This window comes from Sceloporus occidentalis, unplaced genomic scaffold, assembly GCF_023333645.1.
Source record: "Sceloporus occidentalis isolate IW3139 unplaced genomic scaffold, rSceOcc1.0.p SCAF_7, whole genome shotgun sequence".
NCBI classification, from domain to species: domain Eukaryota; kingdom Metazoa; phylum Chordata; class Lepidosauria; order Squamata; family Phrynosomatidae; genus Sceloporus; species Sceloporus occidentalis.
The window spans coordinates 4332251-4346618 of record NW_028316987.1 but is presented as its reverse complement, the minus strand read 5'-3'; the positions used below and the strand labels follow the sequence as shown (position 1 = coordinate 4346618).

The 14368-nt window shown below is 43.1% G+C and overlaps 1 protein-coding gene across 6 annotated transcripts in view; it reads left to right on the top strand.

Annotated features, from left to right (window-relative positions):
- ABI3 (ABI family member 3) overlaps positions 1 to 14368 on the top strand; it is a 74983-nt gene that overhangs the window by 51843 nt on the left and 8772 nt on the right. For all 6 annotated transcript variants that reach the window (XM_089531703.1, XM_089531702.1, XM_089531704.1 and 3 more), the window contains 3 exons: positions 4009 to 4358; positions 7505 to 7672; positions 12412 to 12588. In XM_089531703.1, the coding sequence (XP_089387829.1) occupies positions 4239 to 4358; positions 7505 to 7672; positions 12412 to 12588 (465 nt within the window). In that variant the 5' untranslated portion in view covers positions 4009 to 4238. The remainder of the gene's footprint in view (positions 1 to 4008; positions 4359 to 7504; positions 7673 to 12411; positions 12589 to 14368) is intronic.

Here is a 14368-nt window from a genome sequence, read left to right as displayed (position 1 = left end):
GAGGAAATTTATTCAGCATTGTCTTGGTTGATTGCAATGACTTTGCATCTACTATCCTCAAAACATACTTCACACCAAGTTCCTTGCAAAATGAACGAAACCTAGAATTTTTTGGATTAGGAGAGCTGGTGTTTGCTGATCTGTCGAAAACTTGCACAAAAATGTTCAGGATATCAGTCTAAGGCCCGTTACAAACAGGCGTAATGTATGTCCTGAGGACGTACTAGGGTTAGGGTAAGTGCGTGCTTTACGCATGCACCTAACCCTAGTACGTCCCGAGGACTTACAAAATGGCGGTGCCCGTTCCACATGGGGGCCGCCATTACGACATCACGAATGCGGTGCCTCGACGTCTTTGTATCGCGCGAGGGTGCATAGAGCACCCTTTCCGCGGCGCACGAAGGAGCTCTGAAATGGAGCTCCTACTGTGGTTTGCGTCGCTGGCACAGCCTTTAGACAGCTGCACCAGCAACACAAAGGAGAAAGGGGCCGAGCGGCCCCTTTTTCCTCCTCCCCACCACCGTCGGGTGTCTTTGGGGCTTGAAGCCCCAAGGACACCCCTTTCCAGGCCGCGAGGAAGCAGCCTTTTGCCGCTTCCCCGCGGCCTGGAAAGTGGCGGATTGGGGCCTCGGAGGCTGCCGTTGTGCCAGCTGAGGCCCGGATCCGGCGGGGAAAGGGCGGGATACAGGCCGCCCCAAACGGGCGGTCTTTAACCCGCCAATGTCTTCATATTAAGTGGGTTCAAAATTAATTAACAAATGCTCATTCTACATCAACTAACACAGCACTCCAAAGTGTTTGGGAACTAGCCAAAGAAGTTGTGGATTGGGCCCAAATCTTATCACAACTTTCAATTTGGCCCTGTTAGATGCTTCACCAAAGTTTGGTGACTCTGTGTTCAAACATGTGGATTAGTATAACAAAGAACAAACACTTTAAATCTGAGTATAGATGTCTTCATATTTGAAGGTGGTGGTGGGGAGAGGTCTATTGTATTACTACTATCCCTTGTAGCAGTAGTATAGTTTCTTTGAACATTTAGTCATATGAGGGTGTAATAAAGTATGCATATTTCATTTAGTTCAAAATGTGGTACTTTTGAGTTTGGGATCCTCCTGCATATTCAGCTGATGTGGGCCTTGGACCTTTGCCTCCTAGTCATGTCTAGATGGTAATACTGTCTTTGAGATTGGCATTACTCTGGAATGTCCTTATGAAGCTTCTTCAAGCAGAGGCTTTTTAGATCTGGTACTGTGTTAAGCAGACAGCAGCTTATGTAATGAGAGAGTATGCATGAACTGTCTATTAAATATACTTTCAAAGTCTTAATCCCTATATTTTAGAGCAATAGGAGCCAGTGTGGTGTAGAGGTTTGAATGTTGGACTCTGGAGACCAGGGTTTGATTCCCAGCTTGGCCATGAAACTCACTGAGTGACCATGGACAAGTCACAATCTCTCAGACTCAGGGGAAAGCAATGGCAAACCACCTCTGAACAAATCTTGCCAAGAAAACTCTATGATAGGTTTGCATTAGGGGCACCCTAATTCGGAAGTGACTTGAAGGCACACAACAAAACAACAAGGACTAGTTTAGAACTGTCTTCATTGCATTATGCCCAAATGTATATTTCATCTTCAGGTTAATCTGGGGGAGGGAGGTCTGAAAGCATGAAAAATGCATTAGCTCTGTTATTGTGCGGTTTGGCTGCCCTTCTGTGATGTCATCCAAAAAACTCTCTCGATCCTCTGATCGGAAGGAGCTTAAAGAATCTCCTTACCTTTACCTTTCCACTGTTCAATTTAAAATGGAAGTGGCAGGTAAGGGAATCAGAAGTTTAACAGATATGCAGCACCATAACCCATATTACCATAGGCAGCAATAGGGGATGAACTTTATTATTATTGAATGGGAGATTGCCAATAAATTCTAAGTGTTGTAGGCCATATTTCATCGGAAGGAACTGGCAAAACCACCTCTAAATATTCCTTGCCCAAGAAAACCACACACAATTAATGGGGTGACTTGAAGGCACATACGCATACAAACCTTAACACCACATGCTTTACTAACACTGAAGGTTCAGTTCCCCAAATAGCAGACTACTTTCTCTCCCACATCTCCTTATTGAACCTTTCTTAAATTCTTATAGTGCAGTGCAGAGCCAGTGTGGTGAAGTGGTTTGAGTGTTGAACTGTGACTCTGGAGACCAGGGTTTGATTCCTGCTGGGCCATGAAACCCACTGGGTGACCTTGGGCAAGTCACATGCTCTCAGCCTCATGGAAAAGGCAATGGCAAACCTCCTGTAAACAAATCTTGCCAAGAAAACCTTTGACAGGGTTGCCTTAGGGTCACCATAAGTCAGAAACAACGGGAAGGGACAGAACAATAACAAGTGCAGTGAGCAAAACAGAGGGCAATCAATTCACTCCAAAGTCTGACTCAGACTTCAAAGGAATAATGTACTAAATCTATTTCAGGGTTTAATATCTTGGTCACTTCTTTTAAACTTCAAGACTAAAAACCTGGAGAAGATTCACAAACCCAATGACCCAGGAACCACTACTGGTCCAGAGAGTGGGAACTTTGGAAGGGCATATGATGGATTTCTGCCTAGTAACCTCACTTGAGATAGATGATGTTAGAGGGTGAGGGTTCTTCCAGCCAACATCTTGGAGATGGCTGCATGCAAAGGAAGGTGCAAAATAAACTGAGCTGGTGCTGCAAGGTGGCAGTATAGCCTTTGTTTCCTTTTGCTTTCCCTACATATGCAAAAGAAGAAGGAAGCAGACTCAGCTGGCACCTCAAAACTGAGGCTGAATGTGGATCTGGCCCAGAATGACCAGATATCATAAGGACAAGGCACTGCAAATGTAGGACATTCAAGAAAAATGTAGGATATTACAAGATAAGAGTGAACCGTCTTATGCATGCAACTGTATTTTTCTGATGAACTGATCTTCATGAAAATGCCTTGTTGGCTTGCAATATACTTGTAGAACTCTGAGCAAAACAAGTACTTAAAATTTGGACTTTATTAGCAACAAACCCTTGACAAAATTGGCATTCAAATTTATCCTTTTCATTTGTCCATTGTGCTGAATTAAGGGGAAAAAACCCTTTCAACATTTGCATTGTGTCCTCAAAGCAGCCCATTGCTATCCCTTTCCCCTTGTGCACTTGAGATCTAGGGCAAGTCTTGTCTGCTGCTTCTAGGAAAAAAGAACTTTAGAAGGATCCACCTGATCCCCCTATTTGCAGCAAGAACAGGCTGCCACATTTTTCAGAGGTTAACAGCAAATGCTACTCAATGTGCTTCTTTGTTATGCTCAAAATGGAGGACATTTTGGAATTCCTCCTGGACAGAAGACTGAAATACAGGACATGTCCTGGAAAAGAAGGACATCTGGTCACTCAGGGCTGACTTCATACATCTCAAGGCTCTCTTGCATCCTCTCCCTTCGGTGGGGAATGGGGTTATACCTGATGCAACAGATTTAGTGTAGTATTGGGCTGGTTCTTGAGACTTCCATTTGCTCTGAAGTAATATCAAGGAAGAGATAAACTCTCTGCTGCTACAGCAAACACACATCCATTTACTAAGCTAGTTTAGAGCTCAGAAAAGTGACTTTTGGGGATGATAGTTCCTAGATTCCCATAGCCAGTATGTCCAATGGGAATCTGGGAGCTGTAGACCAAAAAGGTAACAGCATTCCCAACTCTGAGCTAACCTAGGAGTATCCACCTGGCTTGTGTAGCAATAAAAGCCAGCACCTTTGCAATCAGTTAAGCAAGTCTGGTTCTAAAAATAATAAGTTTCCTCTCTTGACAGTGTCACCACCCTCAACATTTCCTCAGTTACTTTTCATCATTTTTTTTTTTTTGTTCTCACAGACTGAACAAAGTTTTCATATCTTGTGTGCTAAGAAGGGAGATGTTTGTCACTCCAGAGATGGAAAAGGGTGGACACCACAGAGGAATTCTCATGTACACTTCTTTCTTTTTCAGGGAGGACAGCAATAAATCTCAGGGTGTTAGCAAGAAGACTGATGGGTGGAATTGGCTCTGACACAGGAGGAGGCAACTCAAGTACTGTATAAAAGAGGTCCCAGCCAGAGTGCACCTGCATGTGTGGTGTATTCTCACCATGAGCTGGGTGCGATTCAGAACTGTTCTCTGCTGAAGTCACCACATCGCACGCTGTCAGAAGGAAGTGGGGAGCCCAGACTGGAGGCAGCATGTCGTCTGAGTTGCAGCAGCTGATGCAGACTTCCATCCCATGTGCAAGGGGGGTCCTGAAGGACAACTATAGCAATCTGCTCAAAGTGGCTGATTACTGTGAGAGCAACTATGGGCAGGTGAGTCACAGCAACAGAGGACTCTGCTCTATGGCCATAAAAGCAACCACTTCAGGTGGCAGATGCTGGGAGGCAGCTGCAGATGTCTTCTGTCATTCTTCCTGAATCTGCTGGGCCTTCCCTTTTGTTGGAAGACAGCACTGTTTTTTCTTGAACCCTGAAAAGAGAGCTTGGGAATGTTATCTTCTTGACTCTCAGAAATGCTGCTTAGGATTCAAAAAGTAAGTTCCCCAGGTCTGTTTAGAGGAGGGCAACCAAAATAGTGAAGGATCTGGAAACTATGTCCTGTGAGGAGTGACTTAGGGAGCTGTGTATGTTTAGCCTGGAAAAGAGAAGGCTAAGAAGTGTTATGATAGCCCTGTTTAAATATTTGAAGGGATGCCACATTGAGGATGGAGTAAGTTTTGGTTTCTGCTGCCCCAGAGATCAGGACACAGAGCAATGGATTCAAACTACAGACAAGAGATTCCACCTCAGTATTAGGAAGAATGTCCTGACATTAAGGGCTGTTTGACAGTGAAAACATTCCTTTGGAGAATGGTGGAATCTCCTTATTTGGAGTGACTTAGGGAGCTAGGTGGTCATCTATTAGGAGTGCTTTGATTGTGAGTTCTGCATGGCAGGGGGTTCTGGGTGGCCCTTGAGGTCTCTTCCAGCTTTATGATTCTATACGCTTTGTCATAAAGTAGCCTGTTGCCCTCAGGTGTGGTAAAAGGTGCTGTCCCCTTCTTGGTACTGAAGGAAGAATCAGTTGGGAATTCATTCACCTGATTTATGTGGAAAGCAGAGAAGACTGATTTTTTATAACCCCAAATGTCTCAAACACAACAATAATGCTTGCAGATTGAACTTTTCCATCCACCCCCATGCCTTCTTTGGGTCAAAATACAGCTGAATGCTGACCAGAAGTGACATGACCTCACTCTGGTTGCACTGCAATGCTCTAGCATAGTGCTTCCCAAACTTTGGTCCTCCAGATCCTTTGGACTTCAGCTCCTGTAATTCCTGTTGCCAAGTTGTCTGTAGCTTCTGGGATCTGAAGTCCAAAACAAATGGAGGATCAAAAGATCGGAACCACTGCTCTAGTGGTGTCTGGATGTAAATTATCTCCAGCCTCTAATCGTTTTCTTGCCCTGATCTAGTCCAAGGGTAGGGAACATCTTTTTAGCTCAAGGATTAGATTTCAGTTTCTTGACAAACATTGCTTTACAGTGATCTGTGTGTTCTTTGGAGTTTTCATTCCAGTGGCGAACAAAAGCATGGGACCAAAAATACCAGCATACTTTCTCTTTAAGCTCTTACTGCCAGAAATTTAGCCTTAGGTGAGGCACTTCAGCTATTTAGAATGGGGAGGGGGGAGACCATAACAAAAGCTGGGAAACAACTAAAGGGTGCTGTCAAGGGGATGTAGCTGCCTGAGAAATCTCAGAGGGCCTGAGTAGGACCCCAGGAGGCCTCCACCCCTGTTTTAATCCACCCCCCTGCTGTGAAGACTAAAGGAGTATTCCACTGTTGTACAAGAAAAAACAATTTTCACAAGCTGAGGATTGGCTCAGCAGAGGGTAAGTGAGTGTTTATGTGCTGCAATGCTCATCTTAGAGGCTAAATGTTGAAGGGGTGCTTGAATTAAACCTCAAATTCAGCTCAAGTTTCACTAAATTACCATATATACTCGACTACAAGTCGACCTCATGTATATGTCGAGGGCAGGTTTTGGGGGCCAAAATTATTGATTTTGATATGACCCGTGGGTAAGTCGAGAGTAAAACCTAGGGGTATGTAACAAAGGAGGAAAACAATGCCAAAGAACTTACAAAATTCCAGCAGACATACAGTAACTGTTTGTGCTCACCCTAAAGGCTGGATGGATAAGAGAATAGAAGGGGGTCAGTGTTTCCAGGATAGATTACACTCTTGTGTTTTACCAGGGGATGGTCCCTTTTCGGTGTAAGAGTTAAAATATAATACTTACACTGAGTCATGGATAAGTCAACTCAGTTTTTGGGTCAATTTTTTGACTAAAATCTCTAGACTTATACCTGTGTATATACAGTATATCTTTTAAGTTTTCTAGATAGAGAGGTGCTGCAGACTGGAAATGTTTCAGAGTTCCCCACCTACAACTGGTTCATGAGATAAGTCAGGCAAGTTTGCCAAGCCACACACACAAAGAAAGTTCAGATGAGGGGAGGATTTCATAAGTCTATAAGACCTGGGGCAGAAAAATTCTTGCCCTGGCCAAATTTGCCCCTTCTAAAAGTGCCTTAAAATGCTCTCTAAAAGTAAGTTTTAAAGTAGCTTTAAGTTAGATGAACCAGCATGGTGAAGTGGTTTGAATATTGGACCATGACTCTGGAGACCAGGATTTGAACCCCTGCTTTACCATCGAGACCCACTGGGTCACATTCTCTCAGCCTCAGAGAAAGGCATTGGTGACCCCCCCTGAACAAATCTTGTCAAGAAATTCCATGATAGGGTCACCTTAGGGTTGCCATATGTTAGAAATTACATGAAGGCACACAACAACAACAATTGCTCATTAAGTCACTCTCTCTCTGCCCCAGAGGAAGGTAATAGCCAACTCCTCTCTCCCCCAGGTATCTTGCCTAGAAAACTCAGTGATAGGTGCACTTTAAAGTCTCAATAAATCCAAAATGACTTGAAGGCACACATCAGCAAAATTATACCCACAAAATAACTTCATTCCTGCTCATGAAGCTGCTTTTAAAGCTGACTTCACATTTATTATTACAGATAAGTGGCTTAATTGTGTCACATCACTTCCAAGCTCCATTTAAAACGGCATGATTCTTGACTTTTAGGCAGATTGCATTTAAATTTTTGCTGGGCCTTGTGAGGAATCAAACTGTCCTTTGGAGCCCCTTGAATCTATTAGGTCTTGTTTTGTTTTTATTTGCCACATCATAACATAACACACAATATAAAACCAAGAAAAAGTCCTGATACTTCAAACGTAACCCATAAGCACTTTCCCAGATTTGTAACTTCACACTGTAAACAAAGGGCAAGATCATGCCTAGTTAAAGTTTTGTCTCTCAGCAAGTGTTACGCCTGAGAAGCCGCCACCAGTATTTCACTATACTTCTGTTTTCTCCTCTTCCTTCTCTTCTTCTGAATTAATTTAGGCACAGGACAAACGGAAAGCCCTAGAGGAAACCATGGGTTTTGTCACTCAGTCATTAGCCAGTGTGGCCTATCAAATAAGCAATTTGGCCAGCGACATCCTCAAAATCCTGGATTTACAGGCTGCTGATATCCGACAAGTGGAAGCCAATGTCTGCTCCATCACACAGGTGAGCCAGAAAGAATTACATTTGGGGTGGGATGAGGGATTGAGGGATTCATCCGACACATAGCTCTACTCCAGATCCTGTTACTGGCTGGAAATCTGTATGATTGATGTGGCAGAGAACTGTTCAGGTCTGGATGCAATACTCCCCCTGCTTTAAAACAACTTGGAGGAGGCTGTAAACTGAGCAATATTCTCTCAGGCACAATATTTTCAGTATTTTTTAAGGATGTGGGACCTCCTGGGCCTCCTGCATTGTGACCTGTGACCAGAGTGAGAACAGCCATGCTTTGCTCACTCTGTCCTGGGGACTAAAAGCAAGATTTATTTTTAAAATACATTGGAAGGGGCCATCACCCAAAAATAGAACCCTGCTTGACAGCAAAGCAGAGCTCTGTTCCATATAGCAGCTTCCTAGCTTGTCAGGTGCAATTTAATCGGTGCAACTGCTTTTAAAGCTTCAAAGCACAGCTCTGTCCCATGCAACAGCATTCCAGGCTGTTAAAGACAACCAGATTTAAATGCCATTAAAATGAAATATCCTCTTATTTCTGAGTGAAGATAAGACAGAAGCAGCATGCAGGCATATGACCATTCCCCCATGGGTTCTGATTTTCAGGTTGCAGAATCCCATGCAATCCTTGACATCTCTAATTAAAATGTGTATTGGTAGCATGGCTGGGAGGGAATCTCAACTTGAGATGTTGGTGAGCAGCTAGCCCTACCAGATAATGCTGTAACTAGATGGCAAGAATATTATATATTTGTTTGCTCTGTAATACCAGAGTTTTATCATCAGAGCTTACGAAGTTACTTTGTAAGATTGCACCCTGCAAAATCCACTGACTTATAGTTTAAAAAGTAATTTTTCCAAGAACTATGCAGCATGTAGAGGTGACTGCTTCACAGAGCTTTATTTGGGGTTCCCTGGAAGAGTAGCAAAATATTCATTACTGATTTATTTTTATTGTGCACTTGCCACACTGGTGCATACTCTATTTTCTGCCCCAGCTGTCAAAATAACTTCAATAACTTTGTCCAGGTTGACTTGTCAGTAGCAGTAGTCATTTGCTGCCTTGGGGAAGGTATAAGAAGCTGCTTTAAATCAATCTGGAATTTTGATCCCAGCTTGCCCCAGGCTGGCACAACCACCAGTTATTGGTTGTGGATGATGGGGACTGTAGTCCAATATGCCTGGAGGGGCACAAGGTTGGGGAAATCAGCATCTTCCCAGGATATCAGGCAAAAATCTTCCCATCTCTATGAGTGGAGATACAAGGGATAGAACCTAGGGGACCTTGAACATGCAAAGCATGACTTCAATTTACTTTGCACAATGGGTCCTACATCCATCAGTGCAGCAGATAAAACAGGCAAGTATGGAAACAGAATGATCAGATGGACTTGTTCCAGCCTGGTGTCCCTTGGATGCATTGGAATACGCCTCCCATCATTCCCAGATTAGATGATGGGAGCCATAGTCCAACCACATCTCAAGTGCATCCAGCTGGGAACACCTGTAGGTTACTGTCCAAGTTTTTTTTTTTTTTTTTAGTGGTTCTTGCCATGCCATTCTGGATCATTGCTAAAGGCCCAAAGAAGACTCACCCTGAACCCCTGTGAATTAGTGGGAAAGTTAGCTCTCCCTCTCCCTCTCTTTCTCCCTCCCAATGGAATGTAGGAAGCACATAGACCTATACACAATGTTCTCAGACATCAGATCCCTCTTCCTGTTAACTGGAAAGAGTCTGGAGAGCTGCCTGATGGCTTTCCTGTTTCCTTGGGTATAATAACACAAGGAGAGAAAAACATAATAGATCAGGAAACGTCAGTGGAATGGATTAATCATCTCTGTCCTTTCAACAGTTACTTATCTGTTTGCTATGTCGGGGCACTTCTAAAATCTATGTTAAGTTTCCTTGAGAGAGATTATGCCTCTGAATATTTCTGACCTTATTGTATGGCCATACCAGCTGAGAGATTCTGGGAGCTGTAGTCCAAAAAGGAACTTTTCCAGACCTCTAAAATTGAATGCTGCCACACAGTAGAATTAATGCAGTTTGACACTGCTTTAACTGTCATGGCTCCATCCTATGGTATTCTGGGATTTGTAGTCTGGAGTATTCTGTCAATTATAGTGCCATAGAGTAACTTTTCCAAGCACTGGAAAAGACTTACAGCACTGGAGATTCTTATAATAGGCTACTAAATCGTCCCTTTCATCTCAATGTCAGGAAGAGATTAGACACAGGTCCCCATCAGCTCATGTCCTGCTTTCCTGGAGCAAAAGGCCAAGGGCTAATTTGAGCCCAGACTTAGCCCTAAGACCAGTTTGGGCCAGTCTGCCTTACCCAGTTTCAAGCCCCCCTAAAGCTTTACTAGAAAACAAACTGGGTAGAGGCACAATTGTTCTTCAAAGTGACCATTATGAACCAATGCAACATTGTGCCTCTTTAATTGCCATGTAATGCATTGTAGTTTTGCTTCTCATGCCTCCAAGATATTTTCAAATACCTTGGATATCATCTGTTAAAGGAAAGGTGTGCTTGTTTATCATTAATAAACCACAAGCATGCCCCAAGTGCCCTAAAGGGAATTAAGCAGAGCTCGGAAAAGTTACTATTTTAAACAACAACTCTTTGATTCTCCCAGGCAGCACGGACGCTAATTAGACTGCAAAGAAATTTTGGAAATTGCCTTGCAAAAAGTAACTTTTCCAAGATCTAGAATCAAACAAGGAAGAACAGTTTTGTCTGCGTGCTTACAATATGATAGATATGTTATAAAACTGGGAAGAAACAAAAGAAGATTGAAAAGGAAAGCTAACATGTTCAGGTCCCTGTCCTTAAATTTACATGAAGTCATTGTTTTGTGTCTGCAGTGCGTGCAATACTCACTGAGCTGTCTGGGGTGGGCTTTGATATAGTGCCCTTTCCCTGGCAGAGAATTTCATGTTTTGTTGTTGTTGTGTGCTTTCAAGTAATTTATGACTTATGGCAATCTTAAGGTGAACCTAACACAGGTTTTCTTGGCAAGATTTGTTCAGAGAGGGTTTGCATTTGTCTTCCTCTGAGGCTGAGAGAGTATAACCTATACAGGGTCACCCACTTAGTTTCCATGCTGAGAAGGGATTTGAACCCTGGTCACCAGAGTAGTCCAACACTCAAATTCAATGTGCTACACCACACTGGCTCAGACCCATCCCTAAACTGGCAATCCAAGGATTCCACATGATGTTGCCATGGTAAGATAAAGTGGCATCATAGCAGTATACTTATGTAGTTTGAAAGGACCCTTTGTGTATATTTCTGAATGTTGTGTTGTTTTTGTACTCCTGCAAACTTTGGAACATAGCTGGAAAAGTTATTTTTGGAGATTACCATTCTCCTTATTTCCTAATTGGCAGGATTCTAGGAGTCGTGTCTAGGGGAAAAAGGTTATTTTTAAGGTCCACCTTGGAATTCCTTGCAACTCTTCCAGTAACTTACTCTTGCAAATACAAACAAACATCCATCAGTGATATCTTTATTGGCCAGCTGAAATGCACAATATACTTGTTGCAAGCTTACAAAACTTACTCTTGCAAATAGAAGATGATCTTTTGCTAAATAAAGGCTTACTCTCTAAGGACGAATTCATTGTTGGTATAACATTAACCAGTTCAGATGCCCACTGAAGATTGATTCTGAGAGAAAAGGAACCAGCATGGTGTTGGCTTTTCCTTTTCCCTGTTGTAGGGCAAGTGGTATTGAATCTCCAGTCAAATCAGGTGCAAATTATTCCTGTACATTTTTAGATTATGCTTCAGAAAAGGCATTTTTTGTTCTACAATTCCCAGAATTCATCAGGGGAATTCTAGGAGTCAGTCCTCCACAAACAAACAAACAAAACAAAACTTCTGAGTGCATTTGCATTATACATCATACTCTCCAACTGTCCTGATTTGGCAGTCATTATTAATCCTGGCTCATCCTACTTTTTCACCTGTTTTCAAAATGTCCCAGTTTTTCCCTCCTACTCCCACTTTCCCTCTTTGTTTTCATCTTACTTCAGTTGCTTCAAACTGAGTTCAAAGTGCAAAAGTAGTTTGCCCTCAGTTAGCTTAGCAGAGGGGAGAGAAGAAGAGGGGCAGAATCTTGCATTTCCCAGTAGTTTTTGGCAAAAGCAAATTGCTGCAGCCTCTCCAAGCTTGTGTGGTCTTCCTCACTGATAATGTTTGTAATCTAGATTACACTACAAAGTTGCCTAACCACATGTGTCTCAATTTCCACCTGTAAAATGATATGGGGAGCCAGTGTGGCATAGTGGTTTAAGTGTTGGACTGTGGAGATTACCGCATGCCATTTCTGCACCAGGAGCGACATGGGATCTAAATCTCCTTTGTGAGAAGCTGGAGAAGCCTGGGTTGCACAGGGGCTGCCTGCTGCCCAGTGATGGGTCAGTGTGATAGGATCTGTTTTCGACTTTTACATCCTGCATCCCTCCCAGTGCAGAAATGGCAGGTGCTAATAACCTGTGACTCTCAAGACAAGGGTTCAATTCAGTGCTTGGCCATGAAACCCATGGGGTTGGGCAAGTCAGATTCTCTGAGCAGCAGGGGAAAGCTCCTCTGAACAAATCTTGCCAAGAAAACCCCATGATAGGGTTGCCTTAGTGTTGCCATCTTGTGAAACAGATTTGGGGCTGACCTGGCTGAGCCTCATAGGCCTAGGCCTCTTGATGTTTTCCTGACAATGTCTGCAGGTGGTGGAAATACACAAAGAGAAAGTGTCCCGCCGAGAGATTGGATCTCTTACCATTTGCAAGACCTTTCCACACTATCAGAAAATCATCTACCCTGAACATCTTGAGCCCTTGGAGGCATATTATCGTAAACCTCTGAACTTCAGCAGTTTGGATGAAATTGGCCATGGGATAAAGGTAAGAGCTGAAGATATTCTGTGCATGCTCCACAAGCCAGAATTGAGTGGTTGCGGTTTATTCCTCACTTTAATTACTTGCAAAGCACAGAAAAGTCCCAGTTCATTCCAGGGAGAGGAGTATCTGCTACAGTACCTGGAGGGAAACAGAGCTGCCAGAGATGCACATGCTTAGAGCATATGGAAATCTCTGTGGAAGGAGGCTGCATGAGTGCTATATGTGGTTGTTGAAGGGGGTCTTATTTCTCTTCTGTTCACCACCATGTTGCTTTGTGTGACAAGGGCTTTCTGTGGATCAGGGCCCTTGTATAGGCACACCTTGTGCTGCCTGTGTTTCACTCATGCAGGGTTGGCCCAAGGTGCCCTTATCTTCCACTGGCTGGGGGCTCAGGAGGAACAATTGAAAGCATTTACATTCTTGACCCCAGCACCTGCTGCCAGAAGTAGCTGTCTTAGTCCACCTAATGGTGGGACTGGCCTGGTCCTGATAACATATGGTGGGTATATGGAGTATAGCTGCAGGGAAAATATATTGTTTTGAATGATCCCTCTTATAAAACTATGGGTGGCATTTGGTTAGTGTCATTCAAACAAGTTTGTCTCTTTTGGGATGGGACACAGGAAACTATTTTCTATCATTTTGCACACTCTGCCCAGCCTTTCCTCCAGCTGTCAAGCCCCAGGAAAAGCTGCTGTGGAACGTGGGGAAGCTATTTTGTCAATGAAGATGCAGCAATGAAGATACTGTTTGTGGCATCAAGACTGTGGTTTGCTTAGGTCTAAAAATGAAAAAGGTATTTTGGCTTGCCAACAAGATTCGTTGACTTGTATAGAGACAGAAAGTCGGCCACAGACAGTGAGTCTCCAAACACTTCCTCTGTGGAAAAGCTGAGTATTGTGATGAACTACCGAGCAACTACTTTCTTCCTCTTTTAGCAAAGAGCAAAACAAAAAGAGCATGTGCAGAATTTCATCTTTAGAAATGGGGAGGTGGAATAAGACAATGGTCCCCTGTCCACAGATAGGTACAGAGCCAACTGAAGGGACATTGGATGTGGCAGAAAGTGCTGCCAGAGCAGAGCTCCGAAAAGTTACTGTCCAGACTACATTTCCCAGAATTCCTCAGGGAAGTATACTCTAAAAAATAGATTTCTCTGCTCTGTAGTAATGGAGGGCATCTGTTGTAAATATATCTTTACTCTCATCTTGCCTTTTTAAAGCAAGGTAGGATTTAATTGTAATCTTAGTTATAATCTTACTAAGTAAGGGACCGTTCATTAAAATTCAAAACAGACAGCAAACCTATTTTATTGTGTCAAGGTCATGAATAACTTTTCAAATATCAGTGCTTCCCATCACATACAATTCTTGGACCTTTTCACACGAAAAAATTATAGGTTCCATCCTGGGAATGTTGGGATGTCCAGTTTAGGGGAAAGTACTTAGATAGCCAGAAAGCTTTAAAGACTCACCAAACTACAGATCCTAGGATACTACAGAGGTTGCCATGGCAGTTAAAGTGGAATCATAGTCCTTTAACCATGTAGTGTGAAAGAGCCCCTCCACATGTTGGTTGTGTGTGTGTGCCTTCAAGTTGCCTGTTGGCTTATGGTGAGTCCATAAATTTCATAGGGTTTTGTTAGGCAAGGAATATTCAGAGGTGATTTTGCCAATTCCTTCTTCTGACATATAGCCTGATTTCATGGGTCTACTCCGGCTAGAAAGAAATGAACTGAACTCTTCAGTGTTCATGGAGCACATAGAGTAAAGCTCTGTGTATG